Below are 19,341 nucleotides of genomic sequence, written 5' to 3' on the forward strand. Positions count from 1 at the left end.
GCTTCTAGATGTTCTCAGGGATCAAAATGTGGACACACAGACATAAACCAGTGCCTAAGAATGGTAACACACTTTGTAATGAGTAACTCAAAGACACAACTGACAAACAAACCCTTATTCTTGCAATGCAACATATTTCCCCACTGGTAACATCAACCTATGATGTGGGTGCTCATCCCATCACCAGTAGAACCACAGCTACTATTACACTGAGGTCAGTTCACCTGACAGATTAAGGCTAGTTTTGGATCCAATCCCACTGTCAGTTGACTTCACATGTACATTAGTGATAAGTGCATGTAAAGACTGTACCTTATGTGATTTCTACTACTTTAGACAAATTAGATCATGGGCTTCAACAGATAACGAAATTTCCTCTGTGTAATCTCTCCATTCAGATACTTGATTTACACTGCCATCAGGTGGACATGAGGAGAGATGCAAAGCTCGCTTCATTTATAATTACACACCCACACTCAGTTAAGAGGCAGTGATTGCAGAATATCTTCAGCACAGGCAGAGAACCAAACCACTAACTAATTTATAATGTACCTAGTTCAGATAGCCGTTTTGTGTGTTTGTTGTGTTTTTGTGTGTTTTGTGGAGTTTTCCTTGGATGCAATCTCTTTATGAAGTCAGAAAGCATGGTTATTCTTCTTGTTGAAGACCGGAGACCCTCCAAGGATGCAGATACATTCATAATAACATTTTAGGACTATGACAAATCTGTACATTCTCCTTTTTCTCATAAACACATAGTAAATTGTTTCTGTCATTCCATCTGTCCAAGTTAAAGAAACATGCACCTCTTCTTTTAAATAAATATAGAATATTGAGTACTATTTCGGTTTTACAGTTCCTGTAAATCCATGTTACACTTGGAGGTAAATGTCAAAAATCTGTCTGTATGCATGCAGCTATTTAAAATAAATATAAACTTAATATAATTGTTCACCAATTTCAGTCCACAAAATATAAACCACCAGCCACACACAAGCTGAGGACTATACCACTAATTAGAAGGTTGACAAAGCAGATGGTCAGAAGGGTATGGTAAATGTAATGGCAGTTAGTGTCCCTAATTTGAATGAATCTTCCTACCCCACTGCCCTCAACTGTGATTTTGCCATGAGGCAACTAGAGCCCTGGTTTGGTTTAACGGTATATGACTGTCTTTACGGTGTATAACAAAAGACAGACATAATAAAAACAAACCTATTGGTTAAACAAGTCTACACTTCAGTCTTTAATTTGTATACACTCCACATTTAACAGTCCATGACCATTAATCCACTAAACACACTCCATCAACCACAACCGTCTGTGTTGAAGAAAGGCAAGTCATAATCTCAACAAGGCTGTTCTTTTTGGATATGTAAACACTCTGATCAATGTGTGGTGTGTGAAGCATTCATGAGAATTCCCCTCTTCACCCATGCACTCATCAGACAATACAGCTGCAATTCAGTACTGTTCTACCACAAGGACATAGAGACAACACACATGTCTTGTGTAAGGAATAGGAATAGAAAATATTTTTCCTATTCACTTTTCTGATTTGGTCCGCCAACTTCGACTTCAGAGATTCGTAGAGCAGACAGTAATGAAAGTAATGCCAAAGTGTATTAGAAATAGTTTGCGTTGATTCAATCAACAGTGAGTGCACACAAATTGCAATAAGAACAAATTGCAAAAATAACAATTATGCAGGTAGGTAAAAACAACAACCTGAGGAGAAACAACTTCAAGCAAACTAAAAAGCATGCAAAATATGTAAATGACAGTAAATTAGATCTTCCATGGGAGAACTTTTGGGGACCGTAGTCCAGGTTTTAGACAACTTATGCCTGGCTCAGGCCTGCAAAAGATTACAAGAATATAAGATTCAAGAAGGAGAAATCATCAATCATTTTAATTTCAGGTTGATATTCTTAAAACCCATTGTCTTACCTGATAAATGTTGTGGACACACCCCATACAAAAGGGGTTTGTGTGACGTCATCGGCTTCTGAAAAACAAGCAACAAACAGCTACTGGGTCTATGTAATTGTGTGAAAAACCCAGTAAGGTGGGAGTATGTAGCTACCCTGGATTCAGTACTTATAGAAACATAGCCTTCCTACTAACAACACAAAATTAACTGTATGATATCAAGATACAAACCCTTTCAATAATACTGACCTTCATCCCAATCCTCATCAGTGTTAGGGTTTGTCCAGGTGCTGACAGGGACCTGCCATTTACTTTGCACCTCATTGCCCACTGAAAACCATGCCACAAGGTCAATTGCATGGATAACAACATCCTCAACATTAGTGAATATAAGAATATCTAAATCAATAAACACAACAGACAATCCTTACAGTCTTCTGTGTTAACAGATCTTCTGTCCACACAGTTGACAATATGATGTGACAGCTCATGCTTGGGCATAAGGTGACGGGCATTAAAAGGACAAGTTTTCAATTCACTGGCCAGTTTTGGGTGGTTCTATGGCAAAGAAAACATATTTTAATTACTTGTAAGCAACTTGTACACCTTGTAATAAATGCAGGGAATACCCATTTAACCACTAACCTTGCTGCACTTAATCAGATGGTAAGGAAAGCGACAAGCACGGATCTGATGATTCTTGTCGTAGGGACACTGAAGAAGCTTGTTTGGGTCACATGGATCTGTTGCATCTATGGACAATGGTGAGAAAAAGAGGGTCACCAAAACATCTGCCAACGTTGCATTAATAAAATAACTACAGGGGTATTTTTGTTACAGCAATTTACCAGCCTGTTCTTCCCAACGTGGAACAGTTTCTGCAGCTGAGGTCTTAGTAGGGCTGCAAGTAGAGCCAAATCTGATGGTTGTCATTTTACTTGAGGGTTTTGTTTCCAGGGAAATCACCTAATTACATGAAGGCATAAATGATTCATTTTAAGTGGAATATTATTAGTAGAGAAAAACGAAACTCAGTATTAATCACAAATTATCGTAGTGATGATCATGCATTTCTGGCGCACTATTCAAACTTTGGAATAGAATGGATTTGAATGGAACTCTGAAATAGCCAACATCGGTATCCAGAGCAGAGAATGCTTTGGACTGTATAGCTCTACATTTTTTAATATGACTGAGTTTATAAATTGCGTTTTTAAAATACAGTTGCCTATTAGATTTAGCACGTGGCACCCTCTTCGTAGACTAGCTAGCTGACTGGACTCATAAACGGATGCTAGTATTCAATACTTGACGTGCTAGATAAGTTGCATTTCAGGCGTGACAATATGCTAAGAGTGCACTGAGGAAAACCCCAATCTCATTTATATATGTTTAAATTACCTATGCTCGAAATAGGCAAAAGGTTAAACAACTTTGCAAGTTTCTTATAAAGAGTAGCTTCCTCCTCTTCCGGTTTTGATTGTCAGATCGCAATCAACTGTTAGCTGCGCATACACCACCACCTACTGTGCTGGAGTGTGAAGCCAGTCATGGGCATGGCCAAACCCTGTGCCCCAACCTAATGATGTCTGAATTGATTTCTACGCTAAAAGGAAGATACCAAAGGCACATAAGAGTTCTGGAAAACATTGAGACCACTGCACATTTTAAAATACCATCTCCACATGGACTATGGCAGCAATTTCATTGGAGTCTGTTGAATTCCAACACCGTAATATTGTACTGGATGAGGTACTGATTAGGTGATCACCTAAACGTGCGAGGACAGTTCAGAACAGGCTCATAGGGGCAGGGCTGAAGTTGTGCAAAACTAGAAAATAGCCCTTCATCACTAAGAAGCAAAGAAGAGCCAGGCTCAGGCTGAGCTGCTTTTCAAAACATGGTGGTGCTGCCCTGTACAGGATACGGTGGTCTGTCTAGGGCACTAATACTGCATGGTTTCGGAACTAATGTGGTCAATGCCAGGACATATTCTTCCCTCAGAGCCACTTCTAAACCACGGTAGTTATTACGTATTTTATTCCTTGCCAATCTTGTTTAGGTTGTCATTGTGGGAAAGTATATTTTCGTTAGCTATTGCTCAGCTCTGCTGTTGTCAAGTTAGCAATGTATGCAGCTGTAGCAGGCCAGAATCAGATACAGTATCTCGCTAGCTTCTCGTTGGAAAACGTGGAATATGTCAGTCATGTAGCTAGCTATATATTGACGTTATACATGACCGTGGAGTTGGCATACCTCTTGTAACTTAGCTATAAAGCTAGCTATAGTATAGTTATAGGTCCATTGGTGCCATTTATGGTGTGGTGGTCACATAAAAGTTCGTTCTTGGTTTAGCTAGCCAGGTGACGGTGTTGCAGTATTAGTTTACGACTAGCCCAAAAATCATTCTAGCGAGGGCTGTGTTACTAGCCTCATAGCATTATGAGAACATTAAACCCAACTTTAAGTCAACTTCAGTAGACAGGTTATCACATGCACACTAATATTCCCCAATTATTCCGAATATGACTATTCCGACTACGGGTAATGTAAACAGTTGGATATTCTGAATTAGACCTTGTATGTTGCATTTCTCGAAGGTAGAATTTTCCGATGTAGACTGGGATATGCCGATATTATTCTGGTTTTAGGAGCATTATTTTGACATGCATTCGGAATAAGCGTTTCATTGGGCACTGGGTTTATCCCCACAGTTTGCGACACAAAGTGCAGGAGAAGCTAAATCTTTTTTTGCGTTTTGGACGTCCATATGTATGGAAGCAAATCGTGACCAAAATTCAAATGAAAATGCATTTCCAGAAATGCATTTTCATTTTAAGAATGTGGCTGCATTATTTGACTCATAAATCAAATTAGTATTCAATCATCCTATTTGCATTTTCATTTTCTTCTTTAAGACTGCTCATTCTTTCCCTTAATTAAAATGAAAACGAAAAAGACATTTGAAATTTAATTTTCAAAATATGCCCCAGCAAATAGATACCAAAATTCAATTTGAAATGTAAAATTTGAAAATGAAAATGCATTTCCAGAAATGCATTTTCATTTTCAAGAACGTGGCTGCAAAATCGTGACCACAATTCAAATTCAAATGCATTTCCAGAAATGCATTTTCATTTTCAAGAACGTGGCTGCAAAATCGTGACCACAATTCAAATTCAAATGCATTTTCAGAAATGCATTTTCATTTTAAGAACGTGGCTGCAAAATCGTGACCACAATTCAAATTCAAATGTATTTCCAGAAATGCATTTTCATTTTAAGAATGTGGCTGCATTATTTGACTCATAAATCAAATTAGTACTGATTAGTACTGAGCGGACATTGCATTTTCATTTTCATGTTCTGCCCGCAAAGAACTGCCAATAATTCGAAAACGAAAATGCATTCTGAGCGGCGCAGTAGAGTGACGTCAGTAGCCGCTCTTCTTCAGCTCCCTGCTGACCGAGCTACCCATCTTGTTCGGTAGGGGGCGGTGTGCACATACGCATTGCATTACATGACAAATGTGCCGGGAAATTGATTGAATTGCCGGGTCTTTAGAGGACGCATCACAGATCATGGCGCTCCCTCAAATTGTGCAGACACTGATAGAATTAGCTGAGCTGGTAGAAACTAATAATATATCTGAGTCTGATGCCCGTGACCGAGTAGAACAAGTCACAGAGAGCTTGGCTGCATACTCTTCCGTCACAGACGTACACATTAATGAGGTTGCCATAGTAAACCTCTCTTCAGTCCTGGAACGGCTGGATGCTGTGGAGCCTCAAATGGGACGGGGACGACCAACCATCCACATCCCGTTCGAGTCCATCGAAAACTATTTATTAAATGGTATACTTTTTCCTGTGAAAGCAAGCTGTTTCACCTTTGGCCTGGTTCAGACAAAATCTGAATTTCCGCAATCTGAATTTGAATTTCCGCAATCTGAATTTCAAGAATCTGAATTCCTGCAATCTGAATTTTAGAATGTTTTATTTTTGGATCAAAATAATTCAGTTGTATTAAATTTGGCATACAAATAATTCAGATATTATATATTCAACAGCAATATATTTCAGTTTTATGAAATTCGAGACACAAATATTTCAGATCTTTCATATTCAAATTCAGATACTTTTGTCAGCTTTCTACACATTTCTATACATTGCCCTTTAGGTCTTTTAAGCCGTCAGTTTAAAGTGTTTTATGGGTGGATTTGGAGCCACCAGTCAGTAGCTGACGGCTTAAAAGACCTAAAGGGCAATGTATTTCATAGGGTCATAACACAATGTTAAAATCTTAATTTAGTCTTTATTAACAATTCTCGAAATAATTAAAATATATGTAGCCTATAGGCAAACCCAAACCATAACATATTGTTTTTTGTTTCAAGTCTATATTGTCATGAGATCATACTGCTGATTATGTAAAAAAAACAGAATAAAGGCGTAAATATTGCACTAACATGCAATTCATACAAATTAACTTGACAAAAGATTGAGTCATCCAAAGTTAATGTAGCTAGCTACATGCTATGGTAGCCTTCGGTAGTTGTTAGCTCAACAGCCTGCTAAACATTCAATCCATCGCCGTCCAAAATATATGCTCCCTCTATGGACGGCACTCTGAACAGCATCGCCGTCCGTCCATCCATGCAAAGATCAGCAGCCATCGCCGTCAGTCTATGGACGTCCATATGGACGTCCAAAACGCAAAAAAAGATTTAGCCGCCTCTCACAAAGTGGCCAGCTCGCGTTGTAATCAAACAACTAGTTTGTGTAGTTGAACCACATTTACATTTAGCAGACACTCTTATCCAGAACTAGCACCGCTGCATGTAAATGTTAATGGTACAATCATTTTCATCAGCCAAACCTATGAGTAGGGCCTGCGGAATAATGGCAAAACCCGGAATTTTGTGTGCAAATAAATATTGTATCATAGGTTTACTTTATATATTTGGAATCAGTGATTTTTTTTCTGTTTATTTGACATTTTCAGCCCTCTGTTCTCGATTCTGTTTTACAGGCTGTCACTCTACAGAGAATACTCATTCTCCAAAGCTAGGCAAGGAATTGGACGAGAAGTAACGACCAGGCTTCAGTCGGTTAATGAAAAGTATGAAGGCTTCCTTAAAAGGCGTTTTCCCCGATTTTACGTGCTCTATCACACCTTTGTGAAAGGTAAGATTAATCACTGTTTAGCCCCCCTTGTACAATGTTTATCTAACTTCATATAGACCTAGGTTAGTTTCTGTCTTTTATTCTCTCACTGGTATTTTTACATGGTATCAACAGGTTGACAAGAACTGACATTTGCTTATGTGCTTTTACAGTTTTTAAGTATATTCTTGTTTTGCTACTATTTAGGTTTCCAGCTGCTTTTCCAAGATGCTAATGAGGTAAAAATGATCAAAATTAGGATGATTACTCAAAATATCCAAGTGCAGGACCTGCCCTATCGGGATATGGAGAAACTTAGGAAGGTTGGTTGAAGAACGAAGTTACACTGAAAGAGAATACGTTTTGCAAGACTCAAGTTCTCCCTAGGTGTTTGCTAACTTCTATATTTGCGTTTCGTTCAGTTTCGCAGAGACTTGATCAAAGGGATTCCACTGGTGATGATCTCTATTCCTCCCTTTGCCAACTACCTGGTTTTTTTTCTTATGTGAGTTGAATTTAAAGCCTCCTTTGTCATCTTATCAGTATTCCTTTTTGATCTATATTCAGCTTACAGATCTGTCTCAAGTCAGTGGGAGTTGTAAGTAGAACTTCAAAAAATCAACATAAAAAATGCTTATGGCCTTAATGACAACAATGTCAATAACCTTGCACCTCACAAATACCGTTCCTGCCTTGCACATTTCTCCCATTGCTCCATTTGTCTCCCTTTTCTGCTTTCCTCCCATCTTGTTCACTACCAGGTACATTTTCCCTCGTCAGCTCCTGATCCCCCAGTTCTGGACACCCCAGCAGCAGGCTGACTTCCAGGTAGTGTACCACTCACACAGGGCCCAGCACTATGGGGCTGTGCTACAGACACTTAAAATGGCAGGTTCCAATACCAAAGATGGACTCCTTCAAAGAAGCCTTGAAGACCTCTGTTCCAAGGTGGGTGAGTGAGTGCAGGTATATCCAAACATTCTAAATGTATTGTAAAATCTCTAAAGTGATCCTCATCTTCTAGTTTCTTATGATATTACGATTGTAGTTTACAACATGTGTCATCTAGATTCAATTGTTTTAAATATTCATTTAGGTGCAAAGGGGAGTACACCCCAATTGGTCTGAAATCCTTTCATTACGAGGCTTGTTTTCTGGACCCCCACTGGAAATTAATAGACTGAGTGCAGATCATATGGTCAGTAAGCAGACTTGTTCCTGGTTCTATTTAAACACAAAGCTCAAAAAACACAAGTACATTTAATCTTACACTAGTCTTGGGTATACAAACTAAAAACCTCACTGTCTTTGAAAATGCCCTCTGTCTTCATGTCCAATCAGAGACATCTCAGCCCCGTGCTTTTCCTGACTCATCGCCTCCCATATTTTCTGATCGGTCATCGTCTGAGAAGCCACAGCTTGGAGCTGCTGCAGCTTGACCGTGCTCTCAGTAAACTAGGCCTCCACCAGCTGAGTGACTCTGAACTGAGACAGGTTAGTTACTAACCACATTTTTTTTAACCACAGATTACCTAATGACATCTGTTTCTCATAACTACACACAGGTCCACACACCGCATACACCTAAACTCTGTCTATACATTTGTTTGTGTAATCATACATTTGAAATATGACTGTCTTACATTAACCACTTCCTGCCCTCCTAGGCTTGCTACACAAGAGGACTCAATTCCGACATGCTGAGCCTAAACCAGCGCCGTGAATGGTTGTCAAACTGGCTTCAGCTATCTACTCGTCTAAAAGGTATCTCATTTTTATAGTTGTTAGTTTTACTTTGTTCTGTGTAGTCTTCAAGTATTAGTATCATTCAGAACACTTTGCTGGATATGTACTGTCAGTTCAAAAATGGAGGATCAGGCTGTTTTTATGTCATTCTATCCTAATGCTTCTTTCTTAACTCTGATTTTGCAGAATCTGAGATCTCGCTGCTTTTACACAGCATGGTTTTGCTCTCCGCTAACTACCCAAAGCACAACTGCCACTGATTGGAAGTAAACTGACAAGCGATTTCACACATGCTTGATGGGGCAACAATTGGTTTAAATCTTGGCTGTATCCAAAGGAAGCATCACTCCAGTTAAGCAATAGGCATGTCTCATATTCAGAAGGCTAAACTTGAATGCTTATGTAGAACAAATGGTGATTGTGAGAAATGTTATGAGCAAAATTTGCAATATTCCAGACCAGGCATCATTTCAGTCAGGGATACAAAGATTGAGAACAGGTAGTGTTGTCAAAACAGTTCATGCCAACAATACATGTGTCCTGTTAATGTTCAGTGTGTCACATGAATCAGAAAGATTTGTCAGGACACATTCCAAAGTGCATTTAGGTCACATGTATCACTCAGAACACAGCTAGTCTTGCAGGTTTTGTTGTTGTTGTTGTTGTGAAATTACTATGTTTTGCATTCCTATGAATTTCCTTCAGCTTTTGATATTTTCATACTGATGTGGCCTTCCAATTCTCTAGATCACAATCCTAATTGTTAATTATACGTGGCTTTGTTAGCACTTGGACAGTCACTTTGAGGTTGCTCTGCTCTTGGGTTAGACAATGAGTGATATTTTGAGAAATGTTTTGTTTTACCAACCTGTAACTACTGCATATCTGAAATAGTGTGTTTATCGCTGCTTTACCCAAAATAACTGCATTGTTTGAAAAATTATCGATTGTCAGTATACATTGTTTGACATTTTGCTATCAGATATATCATGTTTTTTGCCCCAGGTTATTGTTTAAACAAAACTTAAGATGGATATGTGTTGGTGTGGTTGAGTAAACTGAAAATCGGTGGCCTTCTGGTTTTATTGAAATCATATTTGGCAGGAGCTACCTTTTAATGAGAAAAAAAATCTTGACGTAAAAAGACAAACTTGGAATGTAATTGAAAACCTTTTAATAAAAATTAAGTATCTAAGTAAATCGTAAATTCCAAAGATTTAACACACAAATGAGTGGATAGATTATATTATATAGGTTATTAAATACAGTTGAAAAAACATCCAACATTTATTGGGATATTCGTGGTGTAACAGGACCACATTTGTTTATAGTAAGAGGAAGAAAGCAGTAAATGTAGATTACAAAACCAGCTTTATAAATGTACAGTTTTTCTCAATTGTTAAGTATTTTTTCAGGGGTCCATCTTATCTCAAGCACAAATTTTCATTTTCACATTGCTTTCACTCACACTACAAAATCTAAGCACGTCAAAAAAAAAATGGTTAGTGTCAAATGATACAAAACACAGAACTGCGACCCTCTTCTGTGAGCAAAAAGTTTTGCATAATTAAACCAGCAATCAGTACTCATTCATGCATACCAGGTAGACTGCAAGGTCAACTGCTTTTTATTTGTATTAGTATATACAGAGGGCAGATAAGAATTTGTAATGACTGATGGGAAAAAAACCTTGTCATTAGATTTATGTTTTGATTAAGGTCGTTGACTTTGTGTCATGTATTTTATTTGTTCTGTGTTGATTTTAAAGAAAAAAAGTTGTTTGGAAAAATGTGCTTGAGCATTTGAGAAAAACTGTAAATGTATTCCATTTGACAAAAGGAACACCATCCCGTGAAGTTGTCTTGAGTATCACATGACTTCATAACCACTTCGAATGCCCCTCATCAACATGCATGCGAATATGATGCCTGTTACCTGGAACACACACAATGATAACGGTTAGCAGCTGACAAGTATCATGGTGCTGGTGTACATGCTTGGGTGTCTCATGTTTGCATTACAACCACCTACAGTATAGGCACATCATCTAATGACTAGTTTAAATGTGCACATTTGACTTACCTGCAAAAAAGCAATCACCAGTGCTGCAACTACGACCCAGAGGATGTTCTTTTTCAGCACTGCTTCCACTGCAGTCTGACATCCCTATAGACAACATCACAAAGTTATTCCTCCACTGCTTTGTAGTACTTTGTCTCTGTGAGGAAAATATAGTTTCAACCAATAAAACCTCACCTTCTGGTTAACAGTGGCTGGATTATGCATGGTCCCTGTCCCACAGTTTACGGTGACGTTGATACAGCAGGACTCCGGCACAGAGTTTCCATCAGGCTTGTATCTGACCCAATCAGCAGAGGAGTTCACGCCACAGCAATGCAACTGGATAAAACAACAGAATGAAGGTACAATATTAATAAAATCTTCATGACATGAGTAAAGTAGGAAGAATAAAACTGGTAGGTGTGTTTAGACACAAAGCAGGATATTGCTAGACAATGTCAACATTGGGAGATGACTCACAGTAAATATAACAAGCACAACACACTAACAGGATATAATGATATGTGAAGGAGTTACCAAAACAGGCAAAGAAACGAGGAAGACTAACAGTGCATTCTACATTAGGACAACTTGTAAGTTACAGTCTAAGATGTAGTAACTTGCTGTAAGTCAATCAAAAATGTATTGTTTATATTAGTATCAAAATAGTTTTTATAGACTAAATATATATAAAGCTTATGGTATGACGATACTGGTGATTGTTTTAAGTAAAAGATCCCTTTGTAGTCTGTGATTAGGAACCTCTGACGTCTCAAATATCCTGAAGTCACAATACTATAAGTTTGGAATGGTGTCATATATCATAACCAGTATTTATACTCACACTCTCCTGCAGTTTGTCAACAGCCTCACGGAAATCTTTTGTGCCGTTGTTGTACTTTATGATTGAGTCAGTCAAACCGTCCTTGACAATAACTGCCAGCTAAAGAGAGGAAAGCATATGGTGACCAGGTGAAATTAATTAAATGTAATGGCACCATTAATTAATCAAAAAGAATACTTACTTTGGCTCTGAAGACATATCCAGCAATAGCTGCACCAATCTCAGTTAAAATAATCAGGCCGACAAGGACTGAGAACTTAGGGGAGAAGAATGAAAAGGATGTCAAATGTGTTGTTTTTTGGAAAGCCAAATTGTTTTGCTGCCTGTTTTGAATAGTTACGATTGTTGTACATGGTAAATCTTATCTATGAACAGAAAACATTGTATGAATTACCATGGTGAGCATGCAGTTGCTCTCTTTCCAGGCTCCACAGCAGCCAAAGAAGGCAATGAAGAAGATAACAACTCCAATTCCAATGACAACAAGTGGGACGGATGAGGCCGATGCGTTCTGTATCACTGGGCTATTATGCATAGCCATTTGAACTAGAATTCCCAGTGTTATCAGGGCTAAGCCGCACAACTACAGAGACAATTACAGACGTAAAGAAAGGTTTATACAAGTCATACGAATGTTTTACATTGTTAAAATCCATTGCATATGTTTAAAACTTCATTCATATCAGACAAAACCGTGTGAAAGCAATTGTGTATGCATGATGAACTGGTCACAACTTTGGAATGGTAAATACTTTGAACATATTTGGCTTTGGTGTTCACTCATAACTCAAACATACAACCCATCTAAAACGTAGGACACCTAACTTAACAAACATGCTAAATTAAGGTTTTTAACAAACTTATTTCAAAATAAGAATGGATTAAATGTGTTTTGTATATTAAGCATATGAGCGCAATGTCGATTGGCTATGTAACATTTTACAGTACATTGTCGTATCATCTTCATGGGGATTCGTTTAATTAATTTAATTTCAATAAAATATCTACCCTTTTAAAATATTTCACTAATATATCTTCAGACTGCTTGAGGGGGACAAACAGTTCAGCAGGGCAGTCACCATGGCAACTTGATGTGATCATGGTTAAAGTATGACCAGAGCCTGTTTAAGGATATTACACATTCTCTGGTATGACTGAACACTTGACGTTTTATGTCAGTTGACCAAATATTTGGTGTGAGATATGACCTCATATCCTGTTCGGGTTGTTTGCTGTTATTCAGCTGTAATGGGTTAATGTTAAAGTTAAAAATGCTGATAACTTTTGTGAAGCTTGATCTGTGCCAATTTTGGTGAGGATAAAATTTGTGGTCTGTGAATAAAAGTTTTCATTAAATTCAATATGGTAGAAAATCCAACCTGGAGGAAATGACATCATGAGAATCAAATCCTTGTTCCCCCTTCACAAACTATTGTTTTCAAGTATTTGTTGCACGTCCCAGAAGTGGTATCCTTTAGTTTAGAGTTTAAAACAGCCACACTTTACATTTACATTTATTCATTTAGCAGACGCTTTTATCCAAAGCGACTTCCAAGAGAGAGCTTTACAAAGTGCATAGGTCACTGATAATAACAACAAGATAGCCCCACAGCATTGCGGGTAGTCAAAAACAAGAAGTACATATTGTGAACAACCAAAAAAATTGTGCTAAAACTTTAGAACGTTTATTTTAATGTTTAAGGTAGTTACTTGCTAATCGTAGGCTACCTGCTGCCATCGTAGCAAGTGTCATGTTAACTAGCAATGGCACGTGCGGTGATGCTTCTGTTGCTGGTAATGTCAATTTCATAGCACCAGAGTGCAAATACTTCAATCAACACCTCAGGCATTCAAGTGGCACTGAACAGAATGGCCAAAATCTGTGTTGCAATTTCGTCCGATAGATTCTGGTTCTTTGTTTTGGCAACCCCGGCTCTAGAGTTCAAGGCACAGACATGAAACTTGGGGAAATTAATCTGGGGAATGTCCCCAATTGGTGTGCCAAATTTCTAAACTTTTTACCCTTCAGTTCTTGGGGCTGTCATACACTTCCTAGCTCCAAAGCTTTTCTGCTTGGCCCCCAACAAATAGAGCACCAGGATGACTGTGTCTTGGCTTATCTGTACAAACAATGATCGTGTGATACTCCAGGAACATCAGATTTCAAATCAAACTGGTCCTGCCACTTTTAAACCGTTTGATTAGATAGAACTCACGTCAAGAGCACCCACTGAAGAAACATACACTAAACTAAACTGGTTCCTGCAATGGTTCCGCATGAAGTGTATTAGTCGGGTAGATCACATTGTTAGAGATAATCGTCCTAGGTTTACCAATGTAAAACACAGCAGTCATTGCCTTTTACTGTAGGCAACACCAATGTAAATATTTGACAGGGATTTCATGTAAGGGAAGGTGGAGCATCAGGAAAACACACAGTTACAAGGATACCACAATGTGGCATGGTAGCATATCAAATACAAACTGGGATACAGAAAAATATGTCAATAAATATACTGTAAAAAAAAAAACTTTTACATTATAAAACTTCAAAAAGTATATTTTTACCTGCTGTGTTAAATGGTGGAGAGCAATGATTAGTGGTAACAAATATAAATTTGTGTAAAGTCATTATCAGCAAATGGAGATCGTAAAAAAGTGAATCTTGGCAAGTCACATGATACTGTTATAACACCCTGGTCACAAGATTAAGATTCCACTATTAGTCTATTTTCTCCCCCTAATCTCACTCATACCATATACAGTATACTTCTTTTCAATGTAGCACTCCTCAGGTGTTAACATAGTTACAATGTATTTAAAAGTCATAAATGTTTGCATGAGGTTTTCAAGGAGTAGAAAATAAAACCCGGTATGATGAGGAAGTTAAAGGCTGTGTGAGGCAGGGAACTGTACGTGTGTGACTGAAGGACCAAGTAAAGGAAGCAAGAGTGTGACATGCCGGATTATTGCACAATACAAATATAAAAAACACGTTTTATGAATTCATTAAAGATATCAGTATGATACTCACCCAAAAGATGAAATTGAATAGAAAAAGTAAAAATTTGACACACTTCATTGCCCCTTCTACAGCCATGGTTAATGATAATCAGGTCCCTAGATCAACACAGACATCAAGACCATAATGTTCATGTCAATTTTCACTGTACATCTACACGATACAGAAGGTGTCTCCTAATTCTTATTTCTATAACATGACGTACTTTTAAATAGTTGGATTTTACAATCTTTAGTGCCATTAATTTTCCTGCCTGTGCTGTAAATCCCTATCCCGAGGACAAGGCTCAATTTCTTACTCTTACACAGGATATTACAAGGAACAGCCTACTACTACTGCAGCGTAGACACCGTAACGAAACAATGAGAAAATTGGATTATTGTGGGCCATTCACTTCATATTTGTCGGATAGGCTAAAGTTGAGTTAAATGCGACGTATGACGGCGCAAAACAGCCAGAGGAAGTTCAAGACCAGAACAGAATGTAACCGTTGTTGCAACTTAATTCAATTTGTTGTTAAATTTGCAATCATTATGTTCTATTTTCCCAACTAAGTTATTGAAAACACAACAAAGTTGATAGTCTAGCTTCCCTATTCGAAAAACAAATGCTCTAAATGACTGTAGATAGGCTATCTTAATAATTTATGTCTATATTCTAAGTTTGACAATGAATCCATTAGCCTACATAAAGAATAACAATCAGACCTAATTGAGGTACGCCATCGCTTACCTTTATCGAAGACCTTGTATGAAAAGCAGTGTACCGATGTGTTGACTGGTAATCTACTAAAATTAGGAAATTTGAGGGAAATATATGCAATCCTCTAGTTCCTCCCTCTCAACATCACCCTCCCCCGGATTCTGAGGTAGAGATGAAGGGCGTCTTTGAGTGATATTTTAAGTACAGGTGCTGGAAGATTATGTCTAATTTGTTCGGTAAACTGGGGTGAGAGGGAGGGTAGCCTCAGTGTTTTGTTTTGTTAGTTTTATCATTCGTTTTTTACTTTGTGTTAGTCGCGGACATTGCACTCCGGAACAGTAGGCGGCAGCATTGTACCCCTCAATGATTGTTGCAATCTTGAAAGAAGCCGCTTCATGACCTCTTTTGTGATCCGGTTGAGAAACTAGGAAAGGGGGTAGTTTCCGACTCCCATCATGGCGGGACACATGAAATGGCGAGGAGGATTTATTTTTCTGAGCATAGACATGTTTTTTTTAATCATGTTTGTATGTTTCTTTCAATGTTCAAAGCAAGCCTCAGGTAGGGTCAATGTTTAAAAAAAGTCAAGGCTCACGTATCTAAAATTGTGTACAATATAGCTAGAGCTAAAGCCAGAACTGAGCACACCATCTGAGCTAGCTAGCTACGGTAACCTAACAGTCAGTAGGCTAGCGGTGGCCTCGATGTTGCTTTAAGTTTAAGTTTAATTTTGAGCTAGCTGTGTCATCAGCTGGCAAGTTTCCTGTTTGTTTGCTTTCTGGAGGTAGCTGAGAACATTTTATGACTAAGAACATTTGTGACCCAAAGTGTTCACTGTTGTTGTTTGTCAGATTCAAAGCTACAAATTATAAACATAGAAGATGGCCATCAATATGACAACAGTGGGTCAAATCACTTCTGTTACAAAAATTCACGAGTTCCTGGGTGGAAAGAGTCTTGGATTACAATTCAGGTAAAAGGTATACTGGTTAGTTTATAAATAAAAATGTTTTGATTAAAACGGATTATATATGCATACTTTCATACCACTGGTTATCATTTACAGATTAACTACTAATCAGGATGTGCAGCATAGTCCTAATTGTAAATGTTTTACTCTTTTTGGTTATGACAGATCAGAGTATGGAGTGCAAAAGAGCTGAAGGTGACCATTGCAGAGGACGAGGAGAAGCTGCAGGAACTGGATAGATTCAGTTTTTGGGGCATAATTCAGCACGTATTGCGGGAGCAGTCCAATGAAACCACCATCAGCATTAATCTATTTAGCAAAAAAACCTGTTTTAAGATTGTCCCTGTTGACCATAAAGCTTTATACACAGTAAAGCCAATCCGCAGTAAGTAAAGAGAAGGGTCAGACTCTGTCCTTGGGCAACACAATCCACAATAATGCGGTGTTATAGTTTTCATGTGGATAAGAGTTGTGGTCTTTGTCTTTTCTCTAGAATTTGATATCTATCTGTTTCTGGTGTTTTTGGCTGGGGTGCTGCTGTTCATCTTTGCACACTATCTTAGCAGGTAATAGATACTTTGTTTAAAATCAAATGTGGTAGACCGGATTATCCTTTGAGGACTGGGTACATTCTCTTTTCTTCTTTCCTCTCTGTTGAATAGGAGCCAAGTATTCTATTACTCTGCTGGCATGAGCACAGGCATGATTGCCTCCCTAATCATCCTAATCTTCATAACAGCACGTGTTCTGCCCAAGGTAGTGCAGCAGTGTTTACTGTATTAGTTTACACATCTAGGCTACACAGCAAAATGTATGATGTTTACCCATCTATTGCCCTTTTCAGAAAAGCCCATTTTATGTGATGATAGTTTGTGGCTGGTCCTTCTCCGTTTACATCATCCAGCTTGTGTTCCGAAATCTTCAGCTTATCCTCAAAGAACACTGGCACCTGGCTTTTGGTGTGTTTTGTTTATACATGCCACAATTTTCCTCTGTGTATGCCCCAAAATGTTTTTTTTGTAATAGTTTAAAATCAGTTTCTTCATATACACATCTAAAATACTGTCTTGTCTATTTTTAATGATGTGCTCTAGGTTATTCAGCAGTAGTGGGATTTATTAGTTTTGCTGTGTGCTACCGCCATGGTCCCCTTGTGGAGCAGAGGAGTATCAACATCCTATCCTGGACACTGCAGTTATTTGGCATGCTGCTAATATATGCTGGGATACAAGTTCAGCAAGTGGCCTTAGCCATCATCCTAGCAGCCTTTTGTGCCAAGAATCTGGAGTATCCGGTTTACCTAGCCCTTGCTACTTGGCGGTAGGTGATTACAGAACTGTCAGTTATAGTTTTTCACGTTGAAAAGTGTTATGCATACAATGTAGTTGTTGTATTTTGCAGTAAAGTCAAGCCATCTTTTCGCTGGAAACCAGAGCCACGTCGTCTGTTGACTGAAGAGGAGTACCAGAAACAGGGGGAGGTGGAGACCCACCAAGCCCTGGAAGAGCTTAGAAAGTATTGTACCAGCCCAGAGTTCAACACCTGGAAGACTGTGTCCAGGCTTCAGTCCCCAAAGAGGTTAGAGTGGATTCCGATACCCTTAGATGTTTGTCATGCATCAGTGTCAAATTCAGATGTTTTTTTAAAGCATGCTATGCCAAGTTTATTTACCATGCCCTTTCATACAAAATTCCAAATGAATAATGACAGTATGGATTTGTAGCACAAACTTCTAAATATGTTTATCTTTATTGTGATGCACAGATTTGCAGATTTTGTGGAGGGCTCACCACACCTGCAACAAAATGAAGTGTCTGTTCACACGCAGGAGTATGGTCTTGGAGGAAGCTACTTTGAGGATGAGCTTTTTGCCACGGATGAGGATGAGGAAGAGATTGTGACGGCTACAAAGCCAGAGTGTGACTTTGTATGGAACAAAATTGACTTGTGAAAATATGACTTTGCTGCAGTAATCTGAGTACAGATCTTAAACCCCTTCAGCTGTATTCAAAGTCTAGTAGTCACTGGATCACTAAGTTTGCCATGAAAAATTATAATGTTTCAGAATGTGCTGTCAACAGTGTTCTAGAACTCTGCTTTGAAGTGTGGTACCTGCCAGTGTCCTGTTTTATGTATGATGGACTCAGTGTTACCATTGAAACTAACTGTACAGAAAATAAGAAGCATTCTCTTTTAGGATTTTTCTACAAAGTAGTCACCTTAATGTTGACATTAAGCTGACTGCCTAATCAGTAGAAATTAATGGCTATGACTCAGATTGTTTTTTATGTTGCTACATTAAAACAAAGCTGTCACGTGCCTTGATCTGTTGTATTAAAGGTTTTTTTTTCAGGTCCCTGTCAGGGTATATGTAAATGGTCTCATTACAGTCATTAGGCATGCATTTTTCTTCACATAAAACAAGATGCATACAACAAAAATTGCCATTTATGTTTCAGACAGTGATTTACTCGTATTCAAAATGTTAACGATTGCATGTCATTCAAATAGATCTTTTTTTTTTTATCAGTATTGGATTTTATTTGTTGGCATACTTGCTAAATATACATACATTTTATTTTCACTTTAATTTTTGTCACATTGCAATTGTGAAATAGACTTGACAACGTCATGTTTGTGCTGGAAGATTTCATACCTGTCTTAAAGTAAATGATTAATGTTGAGATAATAAAGAATGTTTTGATGTGTGGCAATAGTTTGTTTTGAGACCTCACTTGGGGAAAATAATGATAGTACATGTGTGCCACTAATTGATATGTCAGTAGTACAAATGAATGTACTCTACAAACAGCAGGGGGCTCAATTGCACAAGAGATTTTGAAGTGTAATGATAAAGTGCAGGTGTCAGGCATTTCAAATCAGAAGTTTTGTAGTGGTC

The 19,341-nt window shown here is 38.2% G+C and overlaps 4 protein-coding genes across 5 annotated transcripts; 2 read left to right on the forward strand and 2 right to left on the reverse strand.

The window, feature by feature from the left end:
- Positions 1-1,199: 1,199 nt before the first annotated feature.
- zgc:56699 (uncharacterized protein LOC405758 homolog) lies at positions 1,200-4,718 on the reverse strand. Of its 2 annotated transcripts, none has more exons than XM_047040989.1 (7): positions 3,334-3,437; positions 2,781-2,898; positions 2,578-2,684; positions 2,364-2,490; positions 2,182-2,262; positions 1,951-2,008; positions 1,200-1,858 (listed from the first exon to the last, which is right to left on the reverse strand). In XM_047040989.1, exons 2-7 carry the CDS (start codon positions 2,863-2,865, stop codon positions 1,789-1,791), a joined length of 528 nt encoding a protein of 175 aa, XP_046896945.1. In that variant the 5' UTR covers positions 2,866-2,898; positions 3,334-3,437; the 3' UTR covers positions 1,200-1,788. The 2 variants fall into 2 exon arrangements, with proteins under 2 accessions (XP_046896945.1, XP_046896944.1); XM_047040988.1 differs by lacking the exon at positions 3,334-3,437 and adding an exon at positions 4,510-4,718 and having other exon boundaries at positions 1,201-1,858.
- On the forward strand, positions 3,458-10,710 carry letmd1 (LETM1 domain containing 1). The gene is made up of 9 exons (XM_047040986.1): positions 3,458-3,954; positions 6,964-7,118; positions 7,305-7,420; positions 7,520-7,602; positions 7,859-8,045; positions 8,194-8,295; positions 8,439-8,591; positions 8,765-8,861; positions 9,030-10,710. The coding sequence occupies exons 1-9, from the start codon at positions 3,833-3,835 to the stop codon at positions 9,101-9,103; spliced, it is 1,089 nt and encodes a 362-aa protein (XP_046896942.1). The 5' UTR covers positions 3,458-3,832; the 3' UTR covers positions 9,104-10,710.
- On the reverse strand, positions 10,296-15,713 carry cd63 (CD63 molecule). The gene is made up of 8 exons (XM_047040987.1): positions 15,503-15,713; positions 14,783-14,868; positions 12,143-12,331; positions 11,930-12,004; positions 11,749-11,847; positions 11,100-11,243; positions 10,926-11,009; positions 10,296-10,778 (listed from the first exon to the last, which is right to left on the reverse strand). Exons 2-8 carry the CDS (start codon positions 14,846-14,848, stop codon positions 10,713-10,715), a joined length of 723 nt encoding a protein of 240 aa, XP_046896943.1. The 5' UTR covers positions 14,849-14,868; positions 15,503-15,713; the 3' UTR covers positions 10,296-10,712.
- A 111-nt stretch (positions 15,714-15,824) lies between these two features.
- nemp1 (nuclear envelope integral membrane protein 1) lies at positions 15,825-19,150 on the forward strand. Its single transcript, XM_047040984.1, has 9 exons — positions 15,825-16,033; positions 16,324-16,445; positions 16,608-16,827; positions 16,936-17,008; positions 17,105-17,198; positions 17,287-17,401; positions 17,537-17,762; positions 17,844-18,020; positions 18,207-19,150. The coding sequence occupies exons 1-9, from the start codon at positions 15,928-15,930 to the stop codon at positions 18,391-18,393; spliced, it is 1,320 nt and encodes a 439-aa protein (XP_046896940.1). The 5' UTR covers positions 15,825-15,927; the 3' UTR covers positions 18,394-19,150.
- Positions 19,151-19,341: the final 191 nt, after the last annotated feature.

The sequence above is a fragment of the Hypomesus transpacificus genome, chromosome 18 (assembly GCF_021917145.1).
Source record: "Hypomesus transpacificus isolate Combined female chromosome 18, fHypTra1, whole genome shotgun sequence".
Classification (NCBI taxonomy): Eukaryota; Metazoa; Chordata; class Actinopteri; order Osmeriformes; family Osmeridae; genus Hypomesus; species Hypomesus transpacificus.

Excerpts from the sequence above, each read along its gene's own strand:
- zgc:56699 (XM_047040989.1), bottom strand. The coding sequence starts at position 2,865 with ATGACAACCATCAGATTTGGCTCTACTTGCAGCCCTACTAAGACCTCA. Across the intron at positions 2,685-2,780 it reads ACGTTGGGAAGAACAGGCTG|ATGCAACAGATCCATGTGAC; the intron begins GTAAATTGCTGT and ends CATTGTCCATAG. Across the intron at positions 1,859-1,950 it reads GTGTCCACAACATTTATCAG|GCCTGAGCCAGGCATAAGTT; the intron begins GTAAGACAATGG and ends AATCTTTTGCAG.
- cd63 (XM_047040987.1), bottom strand. The coding sequence starts at position 14,848 with ATGGCTGTAGAAGGGGCAATGAAGTGTGTCAAATTTTTACTTTTTCTA. Across the intron at positions 12,332-14,782 it reads TATTCAATTTCATCTTTTGG|TTGTGCGGCTTAGCCCTGAT; the intron begins GTGAGTATCATA and ends TTGTCTCTGTAG. Across the intron at positions 11,244-11,748 it reads TTGACAAACTGCAGGAGAGT|TTGCATTGCTGTGGCGTGAA; the intron begins GTGAGTATAAAT and ends TGTTTTATCCAG.
- nemp1 (XM_047040984.1), top strand. The coding sequence starts at position 15,928 with ATGGCGGGACACATGAAATGGCGAGGAGGATTTATTTTTCTGAGCATA. Across the intron at positions 16,446-16,607 it reads AGTCTTGGATTACAATTCAG|ATCAGAGTATGGAGTGCAAA; the intron begins GTAAAAGGTATA and ends TGGTTATGACAG. Across the intron at positions 18,021-18,206 it reads AGGCTTCAGTCCCCAAAGAG|ATTTGCAGATTTTGTGGAGG; the intron begins GTTAGAGTGGAT and ends TGTGATGCACAG.
- letmd1 (XM_047040986.1), top strand. The coding sequence starts at position 3,833 with ATGGTGGTGCTGCCCTGTACAGGATACGGTGGTCTGTCTAGGGCACTA. Across the intron at positions 7,421-7,519 it reads ATATGGAGAAACTTAGGAAG|TTTCGCAGAGACTTGATCAA; the intron begins GTTGGTTGAAGA and ends CGTTTCGTTCAG. Across the intron at positions 8,046-8,193 it reads TTGAAGACCTCTGTTCCAAG|GTGCAAAGGGGAGTACACCC; the intron begins GTGGGTGAGTGA and ends ATATTCATTTAG.